Source organism: Ptychodera flava (assembly GCF_041260155.1).
Source record: "Ptychodera flava strain L36383 chromosome 23 unlocalized genomic scaffold, AS_Pfla_20210202 Scaffold_23__1_contigs__length_28996876_pilon, whole genome shotgun sequence".
NCBI lineage: Eukaryota > Metazoa > Hemichordata > Enteropneusta > Ptychoderidae > Ptychodera > Ptychodera flava.
Genome location: NW_027248277.1, coordinates 18,234,451 through 18,258,793, shown reverse-complemented (window position 1 = coordinate 18,258,793; position 24,343 = coordinate 18,234,451). Strand labels below are relative to the sequence as shown.

Below are 24,343 nucleotides of genomic sequence, written 5' to 3'. Positions count from 1 at the left end.
ACCTCTGGCTGATCCATCGTTAATAAATGAATGGAGTGAAATGTATTTCATTTATTAGAATAGAATGAGAGGATACAGAGAAAACACCGAAAAGCAGTACATGTATCATAATCCACTGCCTCTAGTTCTTCCACTGGTTGCTTCGCGAGCAGCGCAGCCAGTGGTAGAAATTGGGCAGGGGGGCAGACTTTTCCGCCCCCCCCCCCCCCCCGACTTCTCCTGAATACGACATATGTCACAATGATCGAAGGTCCAATACTGTGACCAAGTGATCTTCTTAATGCTGTCATTAAAAGCTTGGAGACGAGTATTGAGTTAAAAGGTCGAGCTACAGTCCCTCTATCCACCGTGGATAGAGGGACTGTGGGTCGAGGTATATGTGTTTTTGAGTCGACCAACGGTTCGAAGAAATTTACGACATGAACATTACGTTGGCGTGAGTAGACCGAAAAGCAGTACATATCATACCGTGAGTACAGTGGTAAAGGTCAATGTTTTGCCATCGCTCTTCCCCGTAGCATTTTGGTCCACAACACACGCTATAAATGCCCCAACTTCAATACGCTGCTATCGGCATGCCTTGCCTGTTTGTGCATAGCTGAACGTAGTACAAGCGTGTTATATAGGATTCATTTTCAAAATAAATACCGTGACCCAGTCGTATTTCGTATATTTACCGTAAAGCACGGTTCAAAAACTAGACGAGTTCATTCTTGGGTCACAATGGACCGCTCCGTGAAAATAATGATTCTGATTTGCCAATTATAAGTCACATGGACTATGTGACGTCAAGTGTGGTTCCGCTCAGCTGACACACACAAGACAGTCAGTCACAAAATTTAATGTGATCAACAGAATCTGCATGTGATTGTTAGGTTTGTTATCACCATGGTGAAAAGGTGCGTACTCGGTGGTTGCAGCAACTCAAACCTCGATGGAATTAGTATCCATATGTTCCCCAGAGACAATTTTTATCGGAAAAAGTGGGACGACTTTGTCCGTTTGACACGAAAAGACTGGGATTGTTCAACAAATGCCAGTGTGCTTTGTGGGGCACATTTTGTTGCACCGGACGACTTCGATGGATACCAACAATGGAAAATGGGCTTCAAGAAACTGCACTTGAAGAAAGGTGCCGTTCCTTCCATCATTAGAGGTCAAGCCATAGCTGGTCCATCTACAGGAACAGCTCGCCGTTCGCGTGAGGGACCATCTGTGTTAAGGGGACGACGCAAAAGTGATGTAAACAACAGCTCCGATAGTGAAAGTCCACAATCAGCAAATAGCAAAAAATGGCGGCACGCTGGCAGAAAGTTGACAGTGTCTTGGGTAATTGAATATATTTTGTCAGAGACTAAATGTCATTAAACAATGGCTAACTTTGAGGCGGCATCAAAAGTTCAGTGTAGGATAAAACACTTAAATCCCTAATTTCCCCCCACTCCCACGAAACTTAATTGACTTATATTGGGTCTTTCTACAAAGGAAAGCAAAGGATCAGTCGACGTCAATTTAGGGGGTGAAATAAATATGATTAAGCATAGTGAACTCTGGGAACCCCCTTTAATTTTGTGTTTTATCCAATGTAAATACAGCAATATCAACAACAAACTTGAAGTTTATCAATGAATGAACAAGAACAATATAAAGTCCAGGTTTCTCCTTTCAGAGGCCAATAGCCTAGTGCATAATTATTTACGCTAACCAGGGTAGGGGTGGTCATGAACGTGTTGAAAATAAAACTCCATCCGGCTGGTTTCAACACAGGAGTGCACATTTCTACAGCTTTTTTTTCAAATATTTATTCCCCCGACAATTATTTAAATTGATTTGTCGGATAGAAACTTTTTTGCATCACCCCTCCCCTACCCCAAGTATTTCATCTAGAGAGGGGGATGGGGGATTCCCCCTCTGTTGACATGTTGGCACCCCCTAGTAATTTGTCAAGGGGGAACAGCTCCCATGAAATGGTGCCAGTCACACCTTAGAGATACAAGTAGAACACAAGAACTGGTGAAATTCCCCCTAAATTTTCTGGTAAAGGGGGAAAGTCCCCCACGTTGATGACATCCTGGATGAAACACTGCACCCCAAGACTAAAAGGATTAATTTTTTTATCCGACATTGAACTTTTAACATCACCCCTTACTTGACCTGCCCCCAAGACTTCAGACAAATCAGAGCAGTGTATGTATATATATATATATATATATATATATATATATATATATATATATATATATATATATATATATATATATATATATATATATATATATATATATATATAATAAAGTGAGATAATATTTCAGCAGACTTGTACGACTGTTACATAGGAAGTATGAACGCACATCCCATTCACTCTTAAAAAACCGAGCAACTAAATCACTTTTCTACCACAGATTTTGTAATTCATTCACAGTCGTTGATATGGTGCTATAATTTAAAAATCCACTACGGAGCCTGGTAGGTATGTCATCTGCATGCTCTATGCAATAGAACTGCAGCTCTCATGAACGAATCAATAGAGGTAGCCCTGAATAGCTTTTTACAGCAGTATAAAATGAGAAACTGTCTGTATCAAAAGATTAGTCAGTGTGTTCAACTTCATGCAGAGAATATATGGATAGCTAAATTAGACAGGGCTTAATGGGCCCCTTCTGTGGAAAAAGTTTAGGTAGATGAAGTGTAAGATGAAGTTCCTTAGATCGTGCACACTCCCTTGGCAAACTTCTTAGCTTATGCACGGAAGAATATTACTACTGTCGTGATATTTATACCAATCACTTACAACAAAATGTCTCTACATAATTCACGGGAGGCCTGCAAGTCAGCCACTGTGTCACTATATCAGTGTCATAGCATATTGACTAAATTCTTAAAAATCATAAGGCTTACAAACAGTCTGTTCATCCACATGATTTTTGTTCAGATCGCAATTTTTTACCCCTTTACCTTCGACGCCGTCAGCAGAAAAACTTATGCTTTGTATTGCTTTGTGTGAATGCACATCATACAAGCCATTAGTCTGTATGTATTTATGTATGTATGTATGTATGGGATAATGTGCGTATGATTTTATGTCCATTTGTGACTATTGTCCGTCCACTCAAATAATTTGAGAACCGCAGTACTTACAATTTGATATGTGTTTTGTAGATGCAAGACATGATTAATGACAAGCTGTTTTTCATCTTTTGATATTTTTAAAAATATGCGAATTAGCTCAAAAAGCTTTTTTTGGTAAAATACTAAAAGATCATAGCTGCTGGTCAAACAGCTTGGTATTTGGTATACAGGTGCCTTCGGATAACTTTTGTGAGATAATTTCATAGAGTCATCAGGAAATACTTAATTTGGTCTCCATGTCTCAGTAGCTTCAGGGACACCAGGCCCTACGTTTTAGGTAGGCTAAGCAATTGACATTTAGTCATATTTATTTATGAACAGGAAAATATACAAAGATTGTTTTTCACACAACTTGAAATATGCCGGTTTTGTTAAAAACTGTTTTATGGATGTTTAATTGTGCTGGTGATATAATCAAGCATATTAAAGAAAACGTAGTATAACTAAAAATTCATCACTGCTGAAAACCGTAGGTTGTTAACCATAAAAAAATACTTTTTCATCTAATCACAAACGCGACAGAACAGCCTGCACACGGCCTGTGGGCTACAAATGCTATTGCAGCTACCCAAAAATCTGGCTTGCGAATCACAAAAACGGAAGTGACGCAAACGCAGTACAAGCCGCCGGCGCGGTGAAGAAAGTAAACCATGCCACATCGCTGTGTTGCGGCAGGGTGCTCCAATAGCCCAGGTAAACGTGTGTCGTTGTTTAAGTTTCCAAGAGACCCACGATTATTTGAAATTTGGGTAAAGCAAGTGCGGCGCACGAGGCAGAACTGGACACCAACCCGCTCATCGGTTTTGTGCAGTGATCACTTTGAGGCTGCCTCATTCGAAATAGCGCCAGTTCTGAAAGCTGCGCTTGGATTCAAGGTGCAACATAGAAGAGTACTGAAGCCGAATGCAGTGCCCAGTATATTTATTCGATCCGTTGCTGTGGTACCCGTAAGTCGATACCCAAAAAGAACAAGATCGACAGCTGTGGGAAAACGGTCAAGGAAAAGGCTGAAAAGGGTAAGCTGTTTGTTGAGGTATGCTGGTGGAGAGCGGCCATACAAATCAATGGCCACTGAACGCGTACCTGGCTACGGAGATGATTAAAAGATTAAAACATGTTGGGTTTTCTCGACAAAATAGAGCCAAGAGGGTGCTAATCCGAGTTAAAAGATACCTTTGCGTCACTTATTTGCCTTTATTTCATAATATAATGTAACATAATGAAGAAATGGCCATCGTAAGAAATGCGACAGTGTGAACTGTGAATACTAACCTCGAAAAACTCAATTTGACCTCCCTCCAGCTGTTTCAATGACCCATGAAAGGTCGCTGTTGAGTCTGCGCAGCTGGACGTAGTTTTAGCCACAGGTTATCGTAATGTTGCTTGGATAGTCGTTCGAGGCGGGCGGCCGCAGGTCGCTGTTTACTTGGAAAAAATAGAGTAAACGGCGACCTGCGGCCACCCGCCTCGAACGACTATCCAAGCAACATTACGATCACCCGTAGTTTTAGCTATGAAATTGCCTTCGAGTGGTACCATTATCTTCAAAAGTCTGACTAAATCTCGTAAATCTTTACTTGAAAAGGTTTTTTTAGTATACTTGACCGCGGACATCCGGGAACTTGCGGATTTTTACGTCATTTTTGCGTCACACTGCCGTGAAAACAAATATTGAAGTGTGGCTACAGCACTCAAATTTTCAACATTATGTCAATAATAAATACTAAGTTCTGTACTTTGTCACATAATTTCTGCATTGTTCACTGTCCTGTACAGTCAAATCCCATTTCACCTCACTCGCGTGCGTGAGGTGAAAGTGACGTCACTCCGCGGTCAGAATAGACTGGAGAAAATTTACATCGAAATGATCGTCTTTGAAATGAATTTGGACGAATCAGAGACTCGATAACTCTAGGTTATTTTTTTGTGTGTGAAAGTGCTGCATGCTGAGCCGCGCGAACTTTGAGTCTTGTGGACGACATCAGTTACTATGGACGCTACTCGAGACTTGGCATTCGATCTTTCCGGCTTGACTGGTTGATATTTTGACAAGATTCTCACAGAATCGTAAGTTTGTCGATATTTTTTCTTTAAATGTTATATTTCTCCAGTAACTTGCTGAAAGTTCTTTGTAAATTGTAGTCTGAAAATAATTGTGAACGGCTGTGATTTTGAGCGGTAGATAGTCAATGGAGAAGTGATCCTCTTATGTTGACGTTTGTGTTTTGAAGCAGTAACTGACAGTAATCGTTAAATTTTGTGAAATTTTATGAGTAAAGTATGTTTCCAATTTTTCCCTTCAAATTTTTTTTCTACTTTTTAATATATTTTTTCTTGAGTTTATGTGGAATATCTAGGTTTAATCTGCTGAACAGCAGCTGCTGACCCCCAGGTACACACACTTGGGAGGGGGACCTATGCTCAGTTTTTTCAATTTTAGTCCATACTGGCCTTTGTTTTGCTTGCTCATATATTGTCAGCTTTTGCGCAATTTTTCATTTTTATAATTTTGTATTTTATTACTACAAGATAATTCTACAAATATAAAAGAAACTGAAATTTGAGATAGTTATTAACAATTAAAGCACAAATTTTAAGATGCTTTACTTTAGTTCTGACAAATTTTTCTCTTATTAATCTCACAGTTATAGAGGGAATACCATGACAAACTTTAGGGACTGGTCAGTTTCTTCGGCCTGGGGGGGGGGGCGGTGGATTATTTTTTGCCGACGTCAAAAAGTGGCTGACCCCCCCCCATTCCAAATTTTGAAAACAGGGTGACCCCCCCCCATTCCAAATTTTGAAAACAGGGTGACCCCCCCCCCCCCCCCGCACGCGACAACTGTAATATGTAATCATATAATACTGTAATATATATATATATATATATATATATATATATATATATATATATATATATATATATATATATGTAAATATATGTTATATTTTACATACATTTATATTTTAAGTCATTCTGTGTTTTAATGAAATTGTTGGCATGTCAGTTGTAAGATAGGAATTTCAAAGTGTCAATCTTAAAGTTTGAATACAGTACATTTTGAATGAGCTGTGAATGTATTTCACACTTTCTATGCTTAACCAGATGTCCTGAACTGTTGTACAGAAATGGATGTCAATCATTAATATCAAACAGGAAAAAGCAGTAAATCAAAAACTTTGATGGGTGTTAAGACTTGCCAGCCATCCAATTAAATCTTCTGAGGAACAATAGAGAGGCATTTAGCCAAATCTGATGTGTGCAGAGTCTGAGATGACCTTTTCTTGTAACATTGATATTTGTGCATGTTGCTTTCTCATACTGAATTCTCATAGAGAGACCATAAAAGTATCAGGAATTTGTCATGCTTTTCATATGAAATGCAGATTTCATAATAGTACACTTTCACTTAGCAAACATCAAGATATCTCTGGCATATATCTCTGATTTATTAAAGTATGGTGCCCGAAGGGTGCGGAGAAAAATATGAAACATCCTGATATCTCTGATATATATGTCTTGTATATTAAAGTAATGCACGGAAGGGTGTGCTGAAAAATATCTGATATATTAAAGTAATGCGCTTGAAGAGCACGCTGAAAAATATTGAACATACACATATCTCTGATATATGTATGCCTGATATGTTAAAGTTGGGCGTGCTGAAAAATATGTCTGATTATTAAAGTTACGCGCCCAAAGGGCATGCCGAAAAATGCAACTGGATGAAATTTGTGACTGACATGATGCATTTTAGGCAATGATGAGCCTGTGTCGAAATTCAAAAACACACTGACCCCCCATTGGGCATTTCAAAAACATGGTGACCCCCCCTATCACCAAAGTCAAAAACAGGGTGAACCCCCCCCCCCCCCATGAATCCACCGCCCCCCCCCAGGCCGAAGAAACTGACCAGTCCCTTAATAAAATTATGAAAATATAGTAAAAGTTTTATTTCATTTCATTTTCATTGCAGATCGGAAAAGAATCACAAATGGAATTTTCCTTCTTCTGTCAATGGAAGCAGAAAGTTGTAATTCCTCAGCATGGTTGTTTGAAACAAATAGTAGCAAAAAATTTACCACAAGCACCCAAACATTTGTTAAACATAAAGAGAAAGCAAGAATGAGAAATACAGAAAATGGACAAACAGAGTACTTAACCCTTTGAGCATCAAAGTCAATTTTTGTCTCCTTTATAAATGTACCCCACTCAATTTTTTTTCAAAATTTTGCCAAAAATTTTGATAAAAAATTGTAGCCGATGAAATGTGATATCCATTTAGTCAGAAAATATTTTAAAAATTACTGAAAAATTCATAAAAACTGGTAAAATGTTGCTCTAAAATTTTGATAGGAAATATTACAGCACTAAAAGGGTTAAATACTGTACGTTAATGTCAGAGCTGTACCGGTGCAAGACTAGAGATTTTATTGGTGAATACATGAACTGCTGCGATCTCACAGACGGGCTCATTAACCCTTTTCCTGCCAAGTCGGTGAAAATCCGCTTGAAATTCGGTGTAGCTAGAAGCTGAGCAGCCACGGCCGTTATTCTCCTAAGGCGGTGGAAATCGGGCTACTTTTTGGTACCCCCTTTCCTGCCTAGTCGACGGAACTACGTTTTGCTATCCCCTGTGCGTTAGGGGTCATCCGAGGACAGGTTTTCTGACAAGGAACGCCTTTTCCCCTCGAAATGGGTTCGCAGGGAGTCGATAGACAGGGAAAGGTGCAGAAACCTGTCCGCCAGTCCCCACACCCGAGGGGGCTGGTTTTTTTTTACCGCTTTTTAGCGGACTTGGCAGGATAGCATGGTGACGTTTTCTGGCGGAGTTGGACGTACTTGGCTGCCTGGCACTATATAGATTGCTGCCGAACTTGACCAACTCGGCAATGCTAATCTAGAAGGCTACCTCTTGCAAACGACTTGGCAGATATGCCGATGGTGCGAGACGAAAGTCACTTATTCAGTTGTGCGTGACTGAAAATGAGAACGTATTTTTGACGGGACGGCTCGACTTGTTCCTCCCATGGAACGGATATGAACGACTCGGAAATACCATTACAAACTGGTGTCCGACGTACTAAGCTGGGCTTCAGCTCTGCAAGTTCAAGCCAGGCAACGTCCTTCAACGCCTTGGCCATGCCATTCAATGGACGTAGCTTTGGATTTTTTATTTATTCCATCGTCCGAAGTATTGGCTCTGGTTTGCAGGCAAACGTATCCTCTTGCCGACGCATTGGTAACTACGTACGCTGTTTGCGTACAGAGAATTCAAAAGGTGACATGAGGTCAATATGCTACATGTACGGGGATACCGCCTGTATTTTGCAGGGACTGCTTTTGTTATGCAAACCAGCTAGCAGTACAATATGGCTGCCAGCATGTGGACACGTCGATGGCTAGAACAATGGAAGCATATTGCGTTGCACCCGTGCATCGCAAAAGTGAACTGAAGACTTGGGGTAGTGACTGGTTATCACTGGTTAGCTGCAGCCCAAGCCATGTCGGTACAAACCCGTACCTGACTGAGGACCACTCGATTAAGTCAGTAATGAACGGTAACACTCGTAAGCCAACTCCCAACTGAGCTGGCAAAACTACGTAAAGCTGTGCTTCAATGGCTCAGCCATGTCGTTAATACAACGGCAAAAACGTAGTTTTTGTGCTACACTGCCAAGTCGTTGAGGTACGTATTCAATTGACCCTACCCTGGGGAAACAGGACAGGTTTGACGGTGCTTCTGCACCCCTAGCACGACCCTCAGGGTCTCTGACTAACAGACGAGTGAGGTGATGTTTGTGCCTAGCGGATGTACGTAATACTGAAGGAGTTTATTTCCGAAAAAATAAACATGAAACGGCAATAAAATGACGCACTCCCAGGGGCAAACAAAGCCGGTGACCTCAATTTTTTTCTGCAGCAACCCTTGAGCTCTGGGTCACTGATGTAATATATAAATAAAATATTTAATTAATGTTACATTATGACCATCAATACTTTAAAAAAACCCAAAATTTTTGCTAGTTACATGAGTTATAAAATGTGCCAGTCTAGTTCGAGCACGCACGGTAATGCTGGCAGGGATGGCCACAGCGCGCAGTTGTTGACCGGCATCATTCCAGCCGTATATAATATACGGCCGTATATATATATTCACGTACTCGTGTGCCGGATACAGGGTAGCCGTATTTATCCACGGAGATTTTTTGCGGTCGATGTCATTTCCTACAGTTTTTGTATGCTTGCTAGCTAGTAGAATGCGTAAACGGAAAAAATCACTCATAAACGAAACAGCACTGCTAGTCAGTACGACGGGTGTCTGTATACTACGTCTACGGCCGCAAACAGTGATAAACGTAGTCCTTCTGTCATCGTAGTGTTTTTTTTCCATTTGCGCTGTCCACGACTTTACCGAGAAGCCAGCCAGGCAGATTGGCCAGTGAGGTGACACAAACTTTCCGTCTTGCTTCCTCGTCACAATCATTGAAAACATAAACAGAACCGAAAAAATCTGCCAAGTTAGCCGGTGAGGACCGAGAAAGAGCTGAAAGAGTCTATGTGTACACACTCACGCTGCGCTGTAGGTCGCCATGTTAGATTTAACACATGAACGTCGCTGCATAGTCAACTTCAACGAGACGTGTTTCAAAAACGGAGGCTTAAGCCACTGAGATTTTTTCAGATCGTATGGACCTACTCAAGATACGTCCCCTCCCTACTTCTCATGGAAATTTGACTTTGGATATGCTTTTGCGGCAGTGTTTAGTGAACGGCATTTTCGGTCGCTCGAAAACCATGAAAATAAGGCTAACGCAAAAACGAATCGATAAAACCCCACAAAAAATCATCGGCGAACACTAACTAAGAGTACAATTCAGCCGCTAACTGGAAACAGGACGGATGCTAAACGAAGGCTGAGATATCTGCGGATAAAATTCTGGCGAAAAATGCCATAACCGTCACTCACTGGCTAGAGGGCGCTGTTCGAATTTGAACTAAATCCCTAATTATGCATGCAAATGAAGTACCCTCCTTTCAGACTGATTCGGCCTCGTAGGTCGTACACCGTCCCGCCATCAGAAGACAAGATGGCCGCTTAGAGTGAGGAACGTGTTGCACTCCGCTGACGCCTTGCTCACGTTTACAAATTGTTTAGGCCCAAAGATTGCACAATATCACATATTTTACTGTTGTCAATCCAACTTATGTTATATTTATATTTGATGCTTGGGTTACAATTTCGCGGTAGTCCTCGTAGGCATTGGCTACCAATATTCCATTGGGTAACCGGAGAAGTCGGGCAGTTGCGAACTCGGCCATCGCCAGCGCCGATGGTACCGACCAACTCGGCCAGTGCAGTGGGACTCGGCCAGGAGAAGTCTGCCACTCGCAACAAAGCAATATGATTGCATACGCATTCTCTTCACAGTTGAATATGCCAAACAATTTTATCTTTTTACTACCATAGTTTTTGTTATTTTGTCGGTTTAATACTACCGGGTACTACGAACATTCAGAAAACAACTCAAAGTCGAAGAGCTCCCACGTCCACCCTGCAAAACATGTACGGTCTGCCTCCGTGTTTCTGCAGATCGCGCGCGTACCGTATTAAAGTTCAGGCAAACATTATGCCATTTCTTCAGTAAAATCATGGCTTGATGACTCTTAACTAAGTTGCTTCGCCATCTCCTATGACTTTTTAACGAACTTCAAGTGTAACTATGACGAAGACTGCAAAACTCGCTACCACGATCGCGATACACCGCCATCTTTAATTTTGCCCATACGTGCGTTGAACTGTGATCTGTGAAGTTTGCAAACATTACGCTCATCTTATGAATGACATTTAGATCGCTTTCGTATATAACTTAACTGAGACTTCAAAAAAAGAAACACTAATATGGAGCATACCGGGGTATATTCTAATAGGGTGCATACTGTACTTGCCGACTTCTCTTGTATTCGGTCATTGTCAACTGTCAGTGTCTGTCTGTTTGGAGTCGATGCAGGATGTGGTGGTCGGACATTCCCACGCCTGATTTTACTGACCCCTCAGCCTTTCAAGATAATAATATCGTGGTAAGAGTGGATTTGAGTGACCGTGATTTGTCACAGTTTTCCTTTTCACTGGTAACGGGTAGTATATCACTGTTCAGTTACCATGTTTCAACTCGTCAATGTTGACTGAAGTCCGATAGCATAAAGCGAGTTTCAGTGCCATAGCGTTGTACGCTGTACACGCGTACACTGGGCTGTACGATCGGCCTTGTACGGTAACACTAACAGCGCATACATGGCATCATGAAATCATGCCGCAAATATATGCGCACTGTCAGAAATTCACGAAACTTGTCACAAGCGTTGTTCAATAGCAAGTGGTTTGACACAACAAGTATTATTTTTGTTCAAGACCTGTATCAGTGTGTTTCGGGTCACAGTCTAAAAATAGCACACAGCTGAGAGGTATAAACCATCATTGCAACGTACGAATTCAGTTGTCAATTATCATTAGTATTTATTTCTATCATGCATAGATACATGAAATTACTCTCAAAAGTGTACATTACCTCATAGCATGTTCATTTCGCATTAAATAATCATATTTGTGAGCTTTCGAGCCCATTTTCACGACCAAGTCGCTCGAACGACGTGTATTCCGACATATTGCTTGTGTACATTCAGAACGAGGCTCTGCAGCCTATTGAATTATGCAAATTTCTATACGTCCGCTCAAGCTGACTGGGTCTCTCCCTACTGACTTAATGACTTCTCTCTCTGATAACAGGGTGGCAATGTAAATGCCAAGACTCTGCTGGTGTGAAGGATCACTTTATTTGATACTGTATGATGAATGTCACAGACATATAGTCACACAAGTAATTGCGAAGTGCCACCTCCATATCATTGAATGCAGCGTCGCAGACCGGGAACAGCCACCTCCCCTGGGTGATGCTGTGGATTGTCCAACAATGGAAGAGGCAGTAGCTGGAACAATCAGGTGATTCGCTGCACATCCTAACCCTGGAGACAGGCGTATCTAATAGTCAGCTGGTGGGAAAGTGTTGAATCTTTGTCACAACACATGATAGTAGCACAACACGAATCTCTCTCTCCCAAGATGGCCCCAGCACAACCTCACAAACTCTCTGTACACTATGTACCGGTGCCTCCTGTAATTGAAATGACAGATAAGATGACATGACAATGTAATGTACTTTATGAAGAATAGAGATATGACTGAAGTTTATACATGTAAATATTCATGATAAAGCTTAAGGTCCAAGGACAAGAAACAGCTCCTTTCAAACAACGGCATCTCTGTCAAATACAGAACGGGAAAAACCCCCATAAGGGTGGACCATTTGATATCTGGGGGGGGGGGTCCTGGAAGATTGTGATAAAAAAAAAGAATCCCATCAAATGTTAATGAAAAAACAAATGAGCCAGAAAAGCCTTGACAAAAAAAGGTGAGAGAGTGGGGGGGGGAATTTATCTCATCAATCTTCAAGACCCACCCCCTACCCTAATCCCATCCCCCTGTGGATATCAAATGGTCTGATCCCAAATCTATATATTTATACATATTTGATATAGGGTAATCAAACAAATAAGTATTCACTCTCATTGTTTACACGAGGATGCCATGACAGGAAATTCACAATGCTTTCAAAAATCTATCATACAACACTTCCAGCAACAATGTGCAATATTTCCAGCAGAAAATTTGCAAAAGATGAAGGGACTCCTATCTGAAAGGAGTATTGCTAAAAAGACTGGGAAGATGGAAAGCTTTAGATGGAAATGGAAAATCCTTTTTCCCTTTTTTGAAGTGACTCTTTAAATTCCTTGGTACTTTTTTGTAAAGACAGTGCCTGTTTGTTGTTTTTTGCTTTTCCTTCCTTTTGTCTTCTGCTTTTGTAATTTCTCTGTTTTGTTTGTTTTTCTTGTGTCTTATTTATTTGCAATAAAAAATTATGAAAAAAAAATTAAAAAAGGGGGCTCCTATCTCGATTTCTCATATCTCTATTTGTCACAGAAGTTTTTATGTGAAAATATTTTTTTCTAGTCATGGAACTTTTAATAACTTGGTTCAATGGTATATTTTCGCAAGGGGGACAGGACCCCATAAATTAAGTATTTTCTGGGTTTGAAATTCATATAGCAAAAGATTTTAGATGCTTGCCAGTTCGATGTACTGATCATAACATTAGTAATTTAACGATTACAGAACCCACCAGGTCTACTTTGTTTGTGGATCATTTCCTATGCACTTATTGGCTACACTAAACTAATCTATTACTCCCAATATCAGGATGATTCAATGTACTGTGTGCTAAGTCACAAATATTTGTACTCAAAAGTAATTTTTGCCATTCAGTGTTTTGTAATCGACTGACATCAACCGCACCATTTGCATTGACATTGACAACTTCCGATTCTAACCTGTCATCTTCATCTGATTGCCTGACTGTGGGGTTCAAACCTAAACTGCGTAATTTGCTGTTGGTCTGTTACATCTACTTGGAAGTTATTACTGTCACCTGTCTTGCAATTTTCTTCAGTTTGTTCCGAAATGGCACCCAGGTCAACACTATGTTCGCTGTCACAATCAGGTGCAGACGACAATGTTGTGTACTGGCCAGCCCGTGGGCACATGCATTACTGCGATAACACAACAACATATGTTGGTCGATACCACATGCGATTATCATGCCTACAAAATGCAGTAATTGCAAAGAAATTCAACAAGTCAATAATATATAGATTATACCGGTACTACAGCACACATTGGACAGAAAACTCCCAAATTGTTTTGTCATTGGCCCTTTCAATATATCCACTACAGAAGCATAAATTTTGAACAATTTATCTCTATTTTATTCTTGTATGGCTAAGACAAGTGCTTGTTCCACTTACAAAAATGTGTTTATTCAGTTTGTCAACATAGCATCAATACGTGTACAATGCACTTTTATTGTTCACATTTGAATTCTAGTACGGACCAAAATTCACTTGTCAACAATAACAATGCAGTCTACACATGTACAGGCTGAGTTGACAAGCTGAATACGGTACTGTGTATCTCAACATGCTGCAGGCTATGCCTCCAACCACAACCTGCAGGGAGAGTTGAATCCAGGGTTCCCATGTAAGAGATTAAATTAAATATTTTGTCCATAAATTTTGCTTCATTGCCAGCTGTCCAAAGATTCAAGGACTTCAACTGTATCAAAGGCTTCACCACTGTATCCAGTTGCCATATCGTCCACACAGACAACAGAATCTGCCAAGTACACTGATATCAGTAGTGGCAATAACAAAGAAGGTCAGTTTTGTCCTAAATTTTCAGCTTCAAGTGTATGAATAGACAAGGAGCCATTTAAATTAAAAATGGACTGGATTTTTCTTCCGTCCATTAACCCTTTTCCTGCCAAGTCCATATTTCACCACCAGGTCAAGATGGTTAAAATTAATGAAACACAACGTATTCCATATGATGTATTTTAACATAATACTGTACATTTTAAGGCTGTTGAAAACATAATACTGTAAAGTTGATTTTTTTGGGACAAAAGATGCTATAACATACCAAGCCAAGTGGGTGAAAATACGTCATGTTTTGGCTCAATACCGCTTTTTACTGACTTGGCTGATGGGGAAGGAATACAGTTATTACTGTCTGGCAGGAAAAGGGTTAAAATGTGGTGACACGGTACTACATCACATAGGTGTATGCAAGGGTGTCTTTTTAGCTGTACAAGTGTTCAGCTGTGGGTTGAATCGCAGGAGAAAGATTTCAAGTCTTTGGAGAATGTTGAGCTTTTTCAAAAATGCGCTTGGCCTTGCTTTTGCTAATGTGTGTCTTACTCCCTGAGGTGATTTTGTACACAGTACAAACTCTGCGCTTTATGTTTGCGCTGTTTGTTTGTGTGGCACATCTCTGAATTGTACCATGGATGTAAAAAATTGGATGTAAAAAATTGGATGTAAAAAATAGATTTTTTACATCCGTGCTCAGTACGGACCGTCACCCACATAATACATACGTTGTGTGTCCAATTAAGCAACAAAGGGACTGATACAGGGTTGACCTCTGATCCACATAGCGACGTACGCTACCCCGCCAACAGATAGCTGCGTTTCCACAGCTATAGGCAGGGGTGTTTCATCCAGGATGGCATCAGCAGGGGGATTTTCCCCTTTTACCAGAAAATGTACCGTAAAATTCTCAATTAAGGCCGCACGCACGCATGTCTAATTGGAGCTGCACCCCGACTTTGAAACACTATCCTGGCTAATTGTTTGTCACTTTTTGGTTTTTGAATATAGAAGTCGCACCCCTTTTTTTTTGCTCACGTGTTGACACACGTGGGCATATGTCGCAGCGATGTCTGTCTGTCTGTCTGTCTGTCTGTCTGTCTGTCTGTCTGTCTGTCTGTCTGTGTACTCAATATCTCAAAAACGGCTCATCAGATCAGAATCAAATCTAGTACATAGATTCAGTTTGCAAATGGCAAGAACTGATTAGTTTTTGGTGGGTGTGGCTTGCTTACTTTTTGCTCATTTGCATAATTAATGATTTTAGAAAAAACTGATATATATTGACAACGACTGCACAAAATTTGATGAGATTCGCTACAAATGTTGATCACACCAAGATATATCAGCTTTGAAAGATATTAAGGGGTGACCTGAAAGATAATTACTAATTTGCATGTTTAATGAAATTTCCTAATTAGGAGTATATATCTGGATTTACTCGATCAAAATTGACAAAACTTGGTATGCATATTGAAGATACTATGATTTAACGTTACTGAAAGTCATTAAGCATTTTACTTCATCCAAATCCTAATTTGCATATTTAATGACCTTTTGAAATTAAGGCTATATATTTGAAGTTACAAGACCAAAATTGATAAAACTTGCTTTGTACATTAAAGATACTATGATAGAATATGATTAAATGTCATTAAGCATTTTTACATCAGCCAATTCCTAATTTGCATATTTTATGAACTTTCCTAATTAGGGGTATTTATCTGAATTGACGAGACCAAAGTTGATGAAACTGGCTATGTACATTAAAGATACTATAATAGAACATTGTTGAAAGTCATTAAGCATTTGAAGTTTAGCCAATTCCTTATCTGCATATTTAATGAACTTTCATAATCAGGGATTTTTATCTGTATTGACAAGATCAAAGTGGACGAAACTTGCTATGTACATTAAAGATACTATGATACGACATTATTGAAAGTCATTAAGCATTTGAAGTTTAGCCAATTCCTTATTTGCATATTTAATGAACTTTCATAATCAGGGATATTTATCTGTATTGACAAGATCAAAGTCGACGAAACTTGCTATGTACATTAAAGATACTATGATACGACATTATTTAAAGTCATTAAGCATTTTAATTCATCCAGCTCCTAATTTGCTTATTTAATGAATTTTTGAAATTAGGGATATATATTTGAATTGACATGACCAAAATTGATGAAACTTGCTATGTACATTAGAATTTAGAGATACTATTATGTAGGCTAACTTTATTGAAAGGCATTAAGCATTTTTGCTTCAGCCAATTCCTAATTTGTGTATTTAATGAACTTTCCTAATTAGGGATATATACTTGGATTTATTTGATCAAAATTGGCATAACATGCTATGTACATTGATGATTATACCAGGTTATATCAATATTGGAAGTCATTTCGCATTTAAGTTTTCATGTCAGCTAATTTATAGTTTGCATATCTAATGAGCTTTCAAAGTTTGGAATATATAGTTTGAAGGACTTGACCAAAGGCAATTACACTTGCTATATAAAGTGGTGATACAATGACAGCAGTCAAAGAAATTAATATTTTTTCAGCTAATTACATATTTCAATACTTAATGACCTATAGAGCTAATCTGTGGTGAATTATGTTCATTATGTTGATCATAATACTTTCAATGAAGTTGCAAACATGTGGCAAAGGTTCAAATTTACACATAACTGCAATATATAATGAAACACGTGAGCATTTACAGTTCACATCTGGTTTTCTTTGGGCACACAGTCCATGCAGCCGACAATGAGATGCGAATGATATGCTAAGTGTACAAGACTAACTTTCAGCTGGTTGCTCACTTTCTACTATTTTTATAGTATTTTATACAAAGGAAGATACTAATTCTACCGGCAACTTAAAACTGATAGTGATTTTGTATCTCATTCTTTACTATTTTTCATATTATTTGGTAGCCGGTATCAGACAGTTCTTTTTTGTGTCGGCTACGTAGATGATCTGCCCGCATCATGAAACAATTGAATGCGCGCTGAAGTTCACACCAGCTGGCTTGCGTTGACTTGTGCTAATGATTGACAGGTGTCTTCCTTACAGGAATAATACACAATAAAAAGTTCCTTTTTAACACTACTTCCATTGTGCATTTTGTCATTGATAGTAACAAAAGTACAAACAATGCCGCATGTTCGGTACGTTTGTGTGTATGTTTGAACACGGCCGAAGTTAGTTTTTGCCAAACACCGCCATACTCAATTACCTGATGCAACAATTTTGATGCAACGGTGTTTGTCTAAAAGTTAAAATATTTTAGTGATTGAGATACAATGTTTCATATACGTAGTTTTCATTCAATACCCACGTACCACCCCGACCCTGACGTACGTACAACACCACCACCTGCATCACGGATATTGACATGAATGAACGACATAACTGTGGCCGCTGAATGACCATGGTGGGTGCGTATAAACTTGTACACGGTCCGTTTTTGATCATGAGAAAATAAAGTTTGACCGCAAAACAGTTCACAAAAGCATGCCAGTAAAGTTACCAAAGGTCATTCACTTGCCTCTATTGCACAAAATTATGTAACAAAGTGGAGAAAGCGTCGTATGCGTTGCGTTGGCAAAGACGCAACTTGACCTCTAATCAAAAGTGACCTACCCATAAACCATTGCCGATTTCTACTGAGTCTGCGTGGGTAGACGAAAGAAAGTATCCGTGGTATTTTTAGCAGTGAAATTCTCTTTCAAATGATTTTCAATTTGATAAATTAGCAAATAATAAAGCAGAAAAAAAAATACTTCTTGTCTAAACCCAACTTTACTTATTTCCAAATTTACATGAACCTTGACCTTTGAACCCCGGTGCTCAGCTGTCGAACATTTTTTTTTGTTCTCACGCGCGGCACTTCAGGCGGTCTGTTTAGTTTACACGACTTGTGGACGGCCTGCATTTCATGTGAATGTTGGCGTTACGCCGATGGTGTGACGCGACCGTAAGTACGCGGTACTGTTGCCGAAAGCTTGTCCAAAGGAAATCGAGTGTCCAGTACGATCATATGATGTGATAATTTTATGCGAAAACGCCAATAAATACTTGGCCATTTCACCGAACTCATCACTCGTGTTTTAGTTCCGATACTCGTCAGTCACATCGCTTTCAGCTTAACTCATGTCGCAGCCGTCTCATCGTTGGTCGTACGACACAGCTTTCAAGTTGGAAGTTGTTAGTAAGGCGTTGGAGTGGAAGAGCAACCGGAAAACTGCTAAGCATTTCGGTATCAATGAGAAGCAAGTTCGCCAATGGATCAAGGCCAAAGATCAACTTTACACCAGTAGCAGGGAAGCTAAGCGCTTGCCAGGTGCCGGTCGTAAGGTATCCAATCAGGCTCTTGACAATTCATTGGTTCAGTGGCTTGATGATCATCGAAAGAAGGGCAACGCAGTTACTGGTCGTCAGCTTCAGCTTCAGGCAAGACGACTGGGGTTTCAGTCAGATTTCAAGGCCTCTGCTGGGTGGCTTCGCTCCTTCAAGCAGCGCCATTCTATTCCTACTCGCTCTCGTACTGGTCAGAAGCTTCCGGTTCCGCGTGACCATGAAGAGGAGATCGTCCAGTTTCACCGCCAGGTCATCCAACTAAGCGAGAGACATCAGTATCCGATGGCCGATTTAAACAACATGGATGAGACACCGCTTCGGTTTGACATGCCCGGCAATCGGACACTCGAGCGCCAGGGTGTCAAAACAGTCCCAGTCAACTTTGAGAAGAGGGGATTTACGGCGGTCATGACTGTTTCAGCCGACGGTAGGGTGATTTCAACAGTTCACGTGTTCTTCTTGTACGACTGGCACCATTTCATGGGGGACTGGTACCTGCGTAACAAATAACTATGGGTGCTAACATGTAAACAGAGGGGGAATGCCCCATTCATCCGTAGAGCGTTTGAGCTCTACTCTTTGTCTTTCCTGTGTAATGATTCTTTGGTACAATCAGCTGACAGTACCGGTACTGGCGAAGTTCATAGCCCCTTCCTTAAAAGGTGTTAAGGTTATGTAAATACAGTTTTGTGGAGGGACCGTGTCCCAACCCCTTCTGTTTGTCCAAGCTATGGAGAACACAGCAAAAATCTTTTCTGCTGTGATAATAATATACAATGCAATATGCAAGGTACATGAATATTAATATTCTGCACAGATAATCATCGGCATAAATTTAAATATCAAACAATGCTTATGAGCATAATTTTTTTTTTAAAGTTAACTGTAGTTTCTTGTTTTACTCTCCATTGTATGTTGAGGTACACATTGCTTTAAGCCTGTCAACGCAGCCTGTATAATACTGCAGTGTTATTGTTAATGGTCTACTGTCACCTGTTCCAATTTTGCCACAGTTACCATGGAAAGAGAAAATCTAACCAATCACAGATTTTAAGCGGGTGGCCACTTTTTTAAAAAAATTGCCCTCACATGGGCATTTTGAATACCAGGGAACGCCCGTTTGACCATATATTGGCATATTTAGATTACAGGTGACTGTATACCTTTAATTGACAAGTGGATTCCGGTCTGGATTAGAATTCTAATATAGACAATAACAGTGTATTTTACAATTTAAATGTAAATAATAATAGAGTATTTGCACATAATTATATATGCTGTGTTGATAAGCCCAATTGTAGGGATTGCAACATACTTTGAGGAGTTGAACATAAAAACTATTAAAAAAATATTAAAAATAAAAAAAATTGAGAAAAAAACCAAAATTTACAGCTACTGCCTTTGATATGTGATTCCTTTTGCGCCTATAGATTTCCTTACTCAGATTTGTTCATTTTGTCACAGAATGTCCCAAGCTGCAGAAGACTACAAGACATCCCAATGAAACTGATGGGATGAGAGAATCCTTTGAGGAAGTCACTCAGAAGATCATGGAAAGATTTCATGGAAATATTTCAACTGTACAAGGTATGTACACTGACATTTCTGGGACAGAAAGTGTTTTTGTTTCCTGAGGCAAAATTTAGCTTGCAGTAGGTGAAATCCAGAATTCCAATTGACCTCAGTGCAAGCAAAACCACATGAACAAACACAGTCAGAAATGTGTGCATTTCCACTTGTGTTTGTCTTTACTTTTGGTATGCATTATGGATTCCATTTTTTTCAATTAATCAAACAAATATTTTTATTGATGAACCAATTTAAATAAAATAAATTCAACTTTACGAGACAGGAGCTGAAACTTGTGATGAGATTGCATAGTTTTGTATTGTATGTACAAAAAATTGCAAGTTCTTGTTCTGCTCCGTAAAGCATGTCGAAACACCAACTACTCATTTTGCACAGAATCTGTACTTGTAAAATGTACTGTTGTTGTTCACATTTGAATTCTAGTCCGGACCAGAATTCAGCTTGTAAACAATAACAATGCAGTATACACATGTACAGGCTGAGTTGACAAGCTGAATACTGTGTATCTCAACATGCTTTGGGGAGTAGAAAAAGAAATTATGGTTGACATTAAAAATAAAAATACCAGTGAAAAAAAACAATCATCAAAAGTTACAAGCTACTGGCCCGTCAACAGAATTGATACCAGTGTTAGTACATTCTCGTTGGCAATAGTTCTGATTATAATGTGTCGGTTGGTGTGAATAACTTGATGCATGTCTTGGTACGTGGTACATTTGGGTATATTTCGTACAGCATTCTATAATTTAGCCTTTACATAGTTACCCCATTTATCCCCAAAAGGGTTTTGGACAGAGATAGGGTAAGTTTAGAGGGTGGAAGGGGTAACTATCCTGAAACCATTCTGATTTGGGAGGGAGGAGACTTTCCGGTAACTATCTGATACTCAACAACATAGCTGACTTTTCAAATAATAAAAAGTTCAGGAAATAAAATGCATAAACAGGGCCTGCTTAATGCTCATGCACTGTATTGTACCAAACTCTGGTCCGGTTCTCCACAAGAAGATTCTTGTGGGTTGGCCACCCCTCTGTTTTTGGAGCAATGTGTTTGTGAAATAATGCTATGTCATTATTATTCATGAGCTGTCATTACTGTTCATAAGGCCATGTATATCTGTCAAAGCACCATGTGTACCGTACATGTACCGCTCGGTCTCCAGTCATCACTCTAGCCCCGCGTACAGGTCTGTGTGTTCCCGGCGTTATACGGCCTCCACCACAGCCCTTCAATGGTCTATGGAGATAACTGGTGACTCTGCGGTCCGGATCCAGACCGCAACGAAAAAACAGTCTTTTTGGCCGAAATTGTACTCTATCGGGGCAAAATCCTTTCCCTGCCTACCTTTACCTCCTAACCGACCCCAGAAAAGATGCACTTAACTTCTCCTAACGTCCAAAACCGCTCGTTTTCAGAAACATAACGTACTCGACAAGTTGTTTACCCATGGAGATCGCCATTTTGAATCTCGCCAGTTATCTCTATGGACCGTTGCAGGGCTGTGGTGGAGGCTGTATAATGCTTGGAACACTCAGACCTGTACGCAGGGCTAATCATCGCTCTACCTACCGTAGCATAGTAATTATTGTATACATTATAGTACTTGCTGCCTCCAGTCTTTCTTACACCCCTTAAACGTTGGAAAACCAGCCTTGCAGGCCCTGACACGCTACCAAGTGATCAACAGCCCATCATATCCCCGGTTACATCACACTATTGGTATGATAATAACTGTGAAAAACATTATGTAAAAATATGCAACGATACATTGGCCACCCGCTGTGTTTTCCAAGTCATGGAGAACACATAGACCGAATCAGAATACCTATCCACTATTAATCTGCCGACATTTTCTTTTTTTTCACATACCATATTCTCAGACATATCAATCGTCATAAACAGCTTGGCAGAGTTCTGCTGTATTTCAACGGAATGGATGGACATGGATGAGAAAGCCAGCGGAAGTCTGGATGAGTACAGTGATGGAATTGACAAAGAATCTGCCAAAACCAGCCCTTTGGAAATGCATATTGAGATTCCAACTGAGAAAATTCCAGCTGATTGTGGAGATTCCTGGAAAACGTGTATGGAAAGAGAAGGTGACTTGCAACATCGACAGATCCGCTCCAACGGAAAAAAGTGTGGTCATAAGCAAGTACGTCCATTTTGTCAGCAGAGGGGTGGAGATAAGAAACTCAATAAATGCAATGCCTGCGGAAAAAAGTTCAGTAACCAGACCAATCTGAAGAATCATCTACTCAGGCACATAGCTGGAAAGTCACAGAATCCAGAGTGTGGTGAGATGTTCCAGACAGGTGAAGTTTCGTCTCAACATGGACTTATCAAAGGCGTCAGTGATTTCAGTGAAGCGCCCTCACCATCCTCGGATCATCCCTCCCAAGGTCGTTCCACTCGATGGGAGGTATACGTCAAGAAAGGAAAACGATTCTTAACAGAATATGTCAATGATTTATTTCAATACACCAGTCATTCAGGACCCGTCCAGGATGGCCCGCCCGCCCTCTCAGTGCCAAAGAAGTAATTAAACAATCTCCCACACAAACATGCCTAAATCTGACAATTTGACTTCCTCAACAAATCATTGGAACACAAAGAAAAAGAATATATGAATCAAGTTCTTCCATAACCATGAGCAAAATAACTTGCTCTCTCAGAAATACTGCCTCAAGACACTCAAAACAATCCTGGAGAACATGTTGAGGATCATTGAAGCAATCGTAGTTTGCAAATAACTGGTGTCAGTGAAGAAAACAAAAGCCTTGATGAATATTTTCTTTGTTTTTAACCCTTTGAGTGCTGTAATTTTTCCCACCAAAAATATTAATGCAACATTTTACTAGCTTTTATGAACTTTTCTCTATTTGTTTGATAGTTTTCAACTCAAAGGACATCCTGTTTCATTGGCTACAGTTTTTTTTTATCAAAATTTTGGCAAAATCTGAAAAACTTGGAAAACTTGTGATTAGGAATATTTTAGTAAGGGAAAAAAATTGACTTTGGCACTCAAAGGGTTTCAATCAATACAAGAGTAATTTCAGACGAAGCATTCAAGCTACTGTTCAACCCAAATATCAAATAAAAGGAATATCAGGGCTGAGTCAAAGTGATATCGATGTCTCAAAAACATGTCAAACTATAACCCATCAAACAAATTCTGAAAGTGTGGTAAAGAGTTCGATCTTGAAGGCAAGCTGAAATCTAACCAAGACATATGTTCTCAAAGTCCATAGCGTGTATCAGTCAAGGTCAGCTTTGAAGTGACACAACGAGCAATGTTGTGGTATTACCACAACATTGCTCGTTGTGTCAAACCCAGAAAGCATTCTCGGTGGATTTTACAAGACAAACGAATGTAAAGTTTGGTATGGAGGTCAGTCATGAAACCATACTGCAGTCAAACCAGGGTAAGGCCAAGAAAAATAAAAATTTTGTTTCTCATCCTAGACATATTGCAAAGATAATGGGTTGACACAGGGTTTTTCTTTCTCTCAATTTTTTTCTATTCTTCAACCAACAAGAACGCACAAAAAACATGAAAACGACATAGGAATGCACGCAGAGATAAATGCACAGCAGTGTTGCTTTTGTATTTTTGTATAGCAACAGAGTTCTGTGGTTTGACTTTTAATGCAGCAATTCAGTTTTGACAGCTTAATATAACAGTGACAGATGTGTACAGTTCTGAATGGAATGTCAGTGTCAGTTATTTTGTTTACAGTTCTGTTTTATACAGAACTGTATTATGCACTATCGTTGTGTATTGTTTAGATGTTTGTTGTCAAGAAACTAGTAAAACATAATTATGTGAATATTGCTGCAAAATACGTGAATCAAGTTCATCCCGTGAGAGACACTGAACAAGGGAGTACAGCGGCCTGTTTGAAGTGAAGTGTCAATGACCTTAGGCAGTGTG

At 39.7% G+C, this 24,343-nt stretch overlaps 1 protein-coding gene and 1 long non-coding RNA gene across 4 annotated transcripts; one reads left to right on the top strand and one right to left on the bottom strand.

Moving 5' to 3' along the window:
- Positions 1 to 818: 818 nt before the first annotated feature.
- LOC139123545 (zinc finger protein 37-like) lies at positions 819 to 24,116 on the top strand. Of its 3 annotated transcripts, none has more exons than XM_070689717.1 (4): positions 819 to 1,329; positions 14,333 to 14,459; positions 20,284 to 20,406; positions 22,290 to 24,116. In XM_070689717.1, exons 1-4 carry the CDS (start codon positions 889 to 891, stop codon positions 22,949 to 22,951), a joined length of 1,353 nt encoding a protein of 450 aa, XP_070545818.1. In that variant the 5' UTR covers positions 819 to 888; the 3' UTR covers positions 22,952 to 24,116. The 3 variants fall into 3 exon arrangements, with proteins under 3 accessions (XP_070545818.1, XP_070545819.1, XP_070545816.1); XM_070689718.1 differs by lacking the exon at positions 819 to 1,329 and adding an exon at positions 3,712 to 4,145; XM_070689715.1 differs by lacking the exons at positions 819 to 1,329; positions 14,333 to 14,459 and adding an exon at positions 18,613 to 19,246.
- LOC139123546 (uncharacterized) lies at positions 11,947 to 18,093 on the bottom strand. Its single transcript, XR_011549711.1, has 2 exons — positions 18,008 to 18,093; positions 11,947 to 12,303 (listed from the first exon to the last, which is right to left on the bottom strand). It is a non-coding gene; the product is annotated as an uncharacterized lncRNA (long non-coding RNA).
- Positions 24,117 to 24,343: the final 227 nt, after the last annotated feature.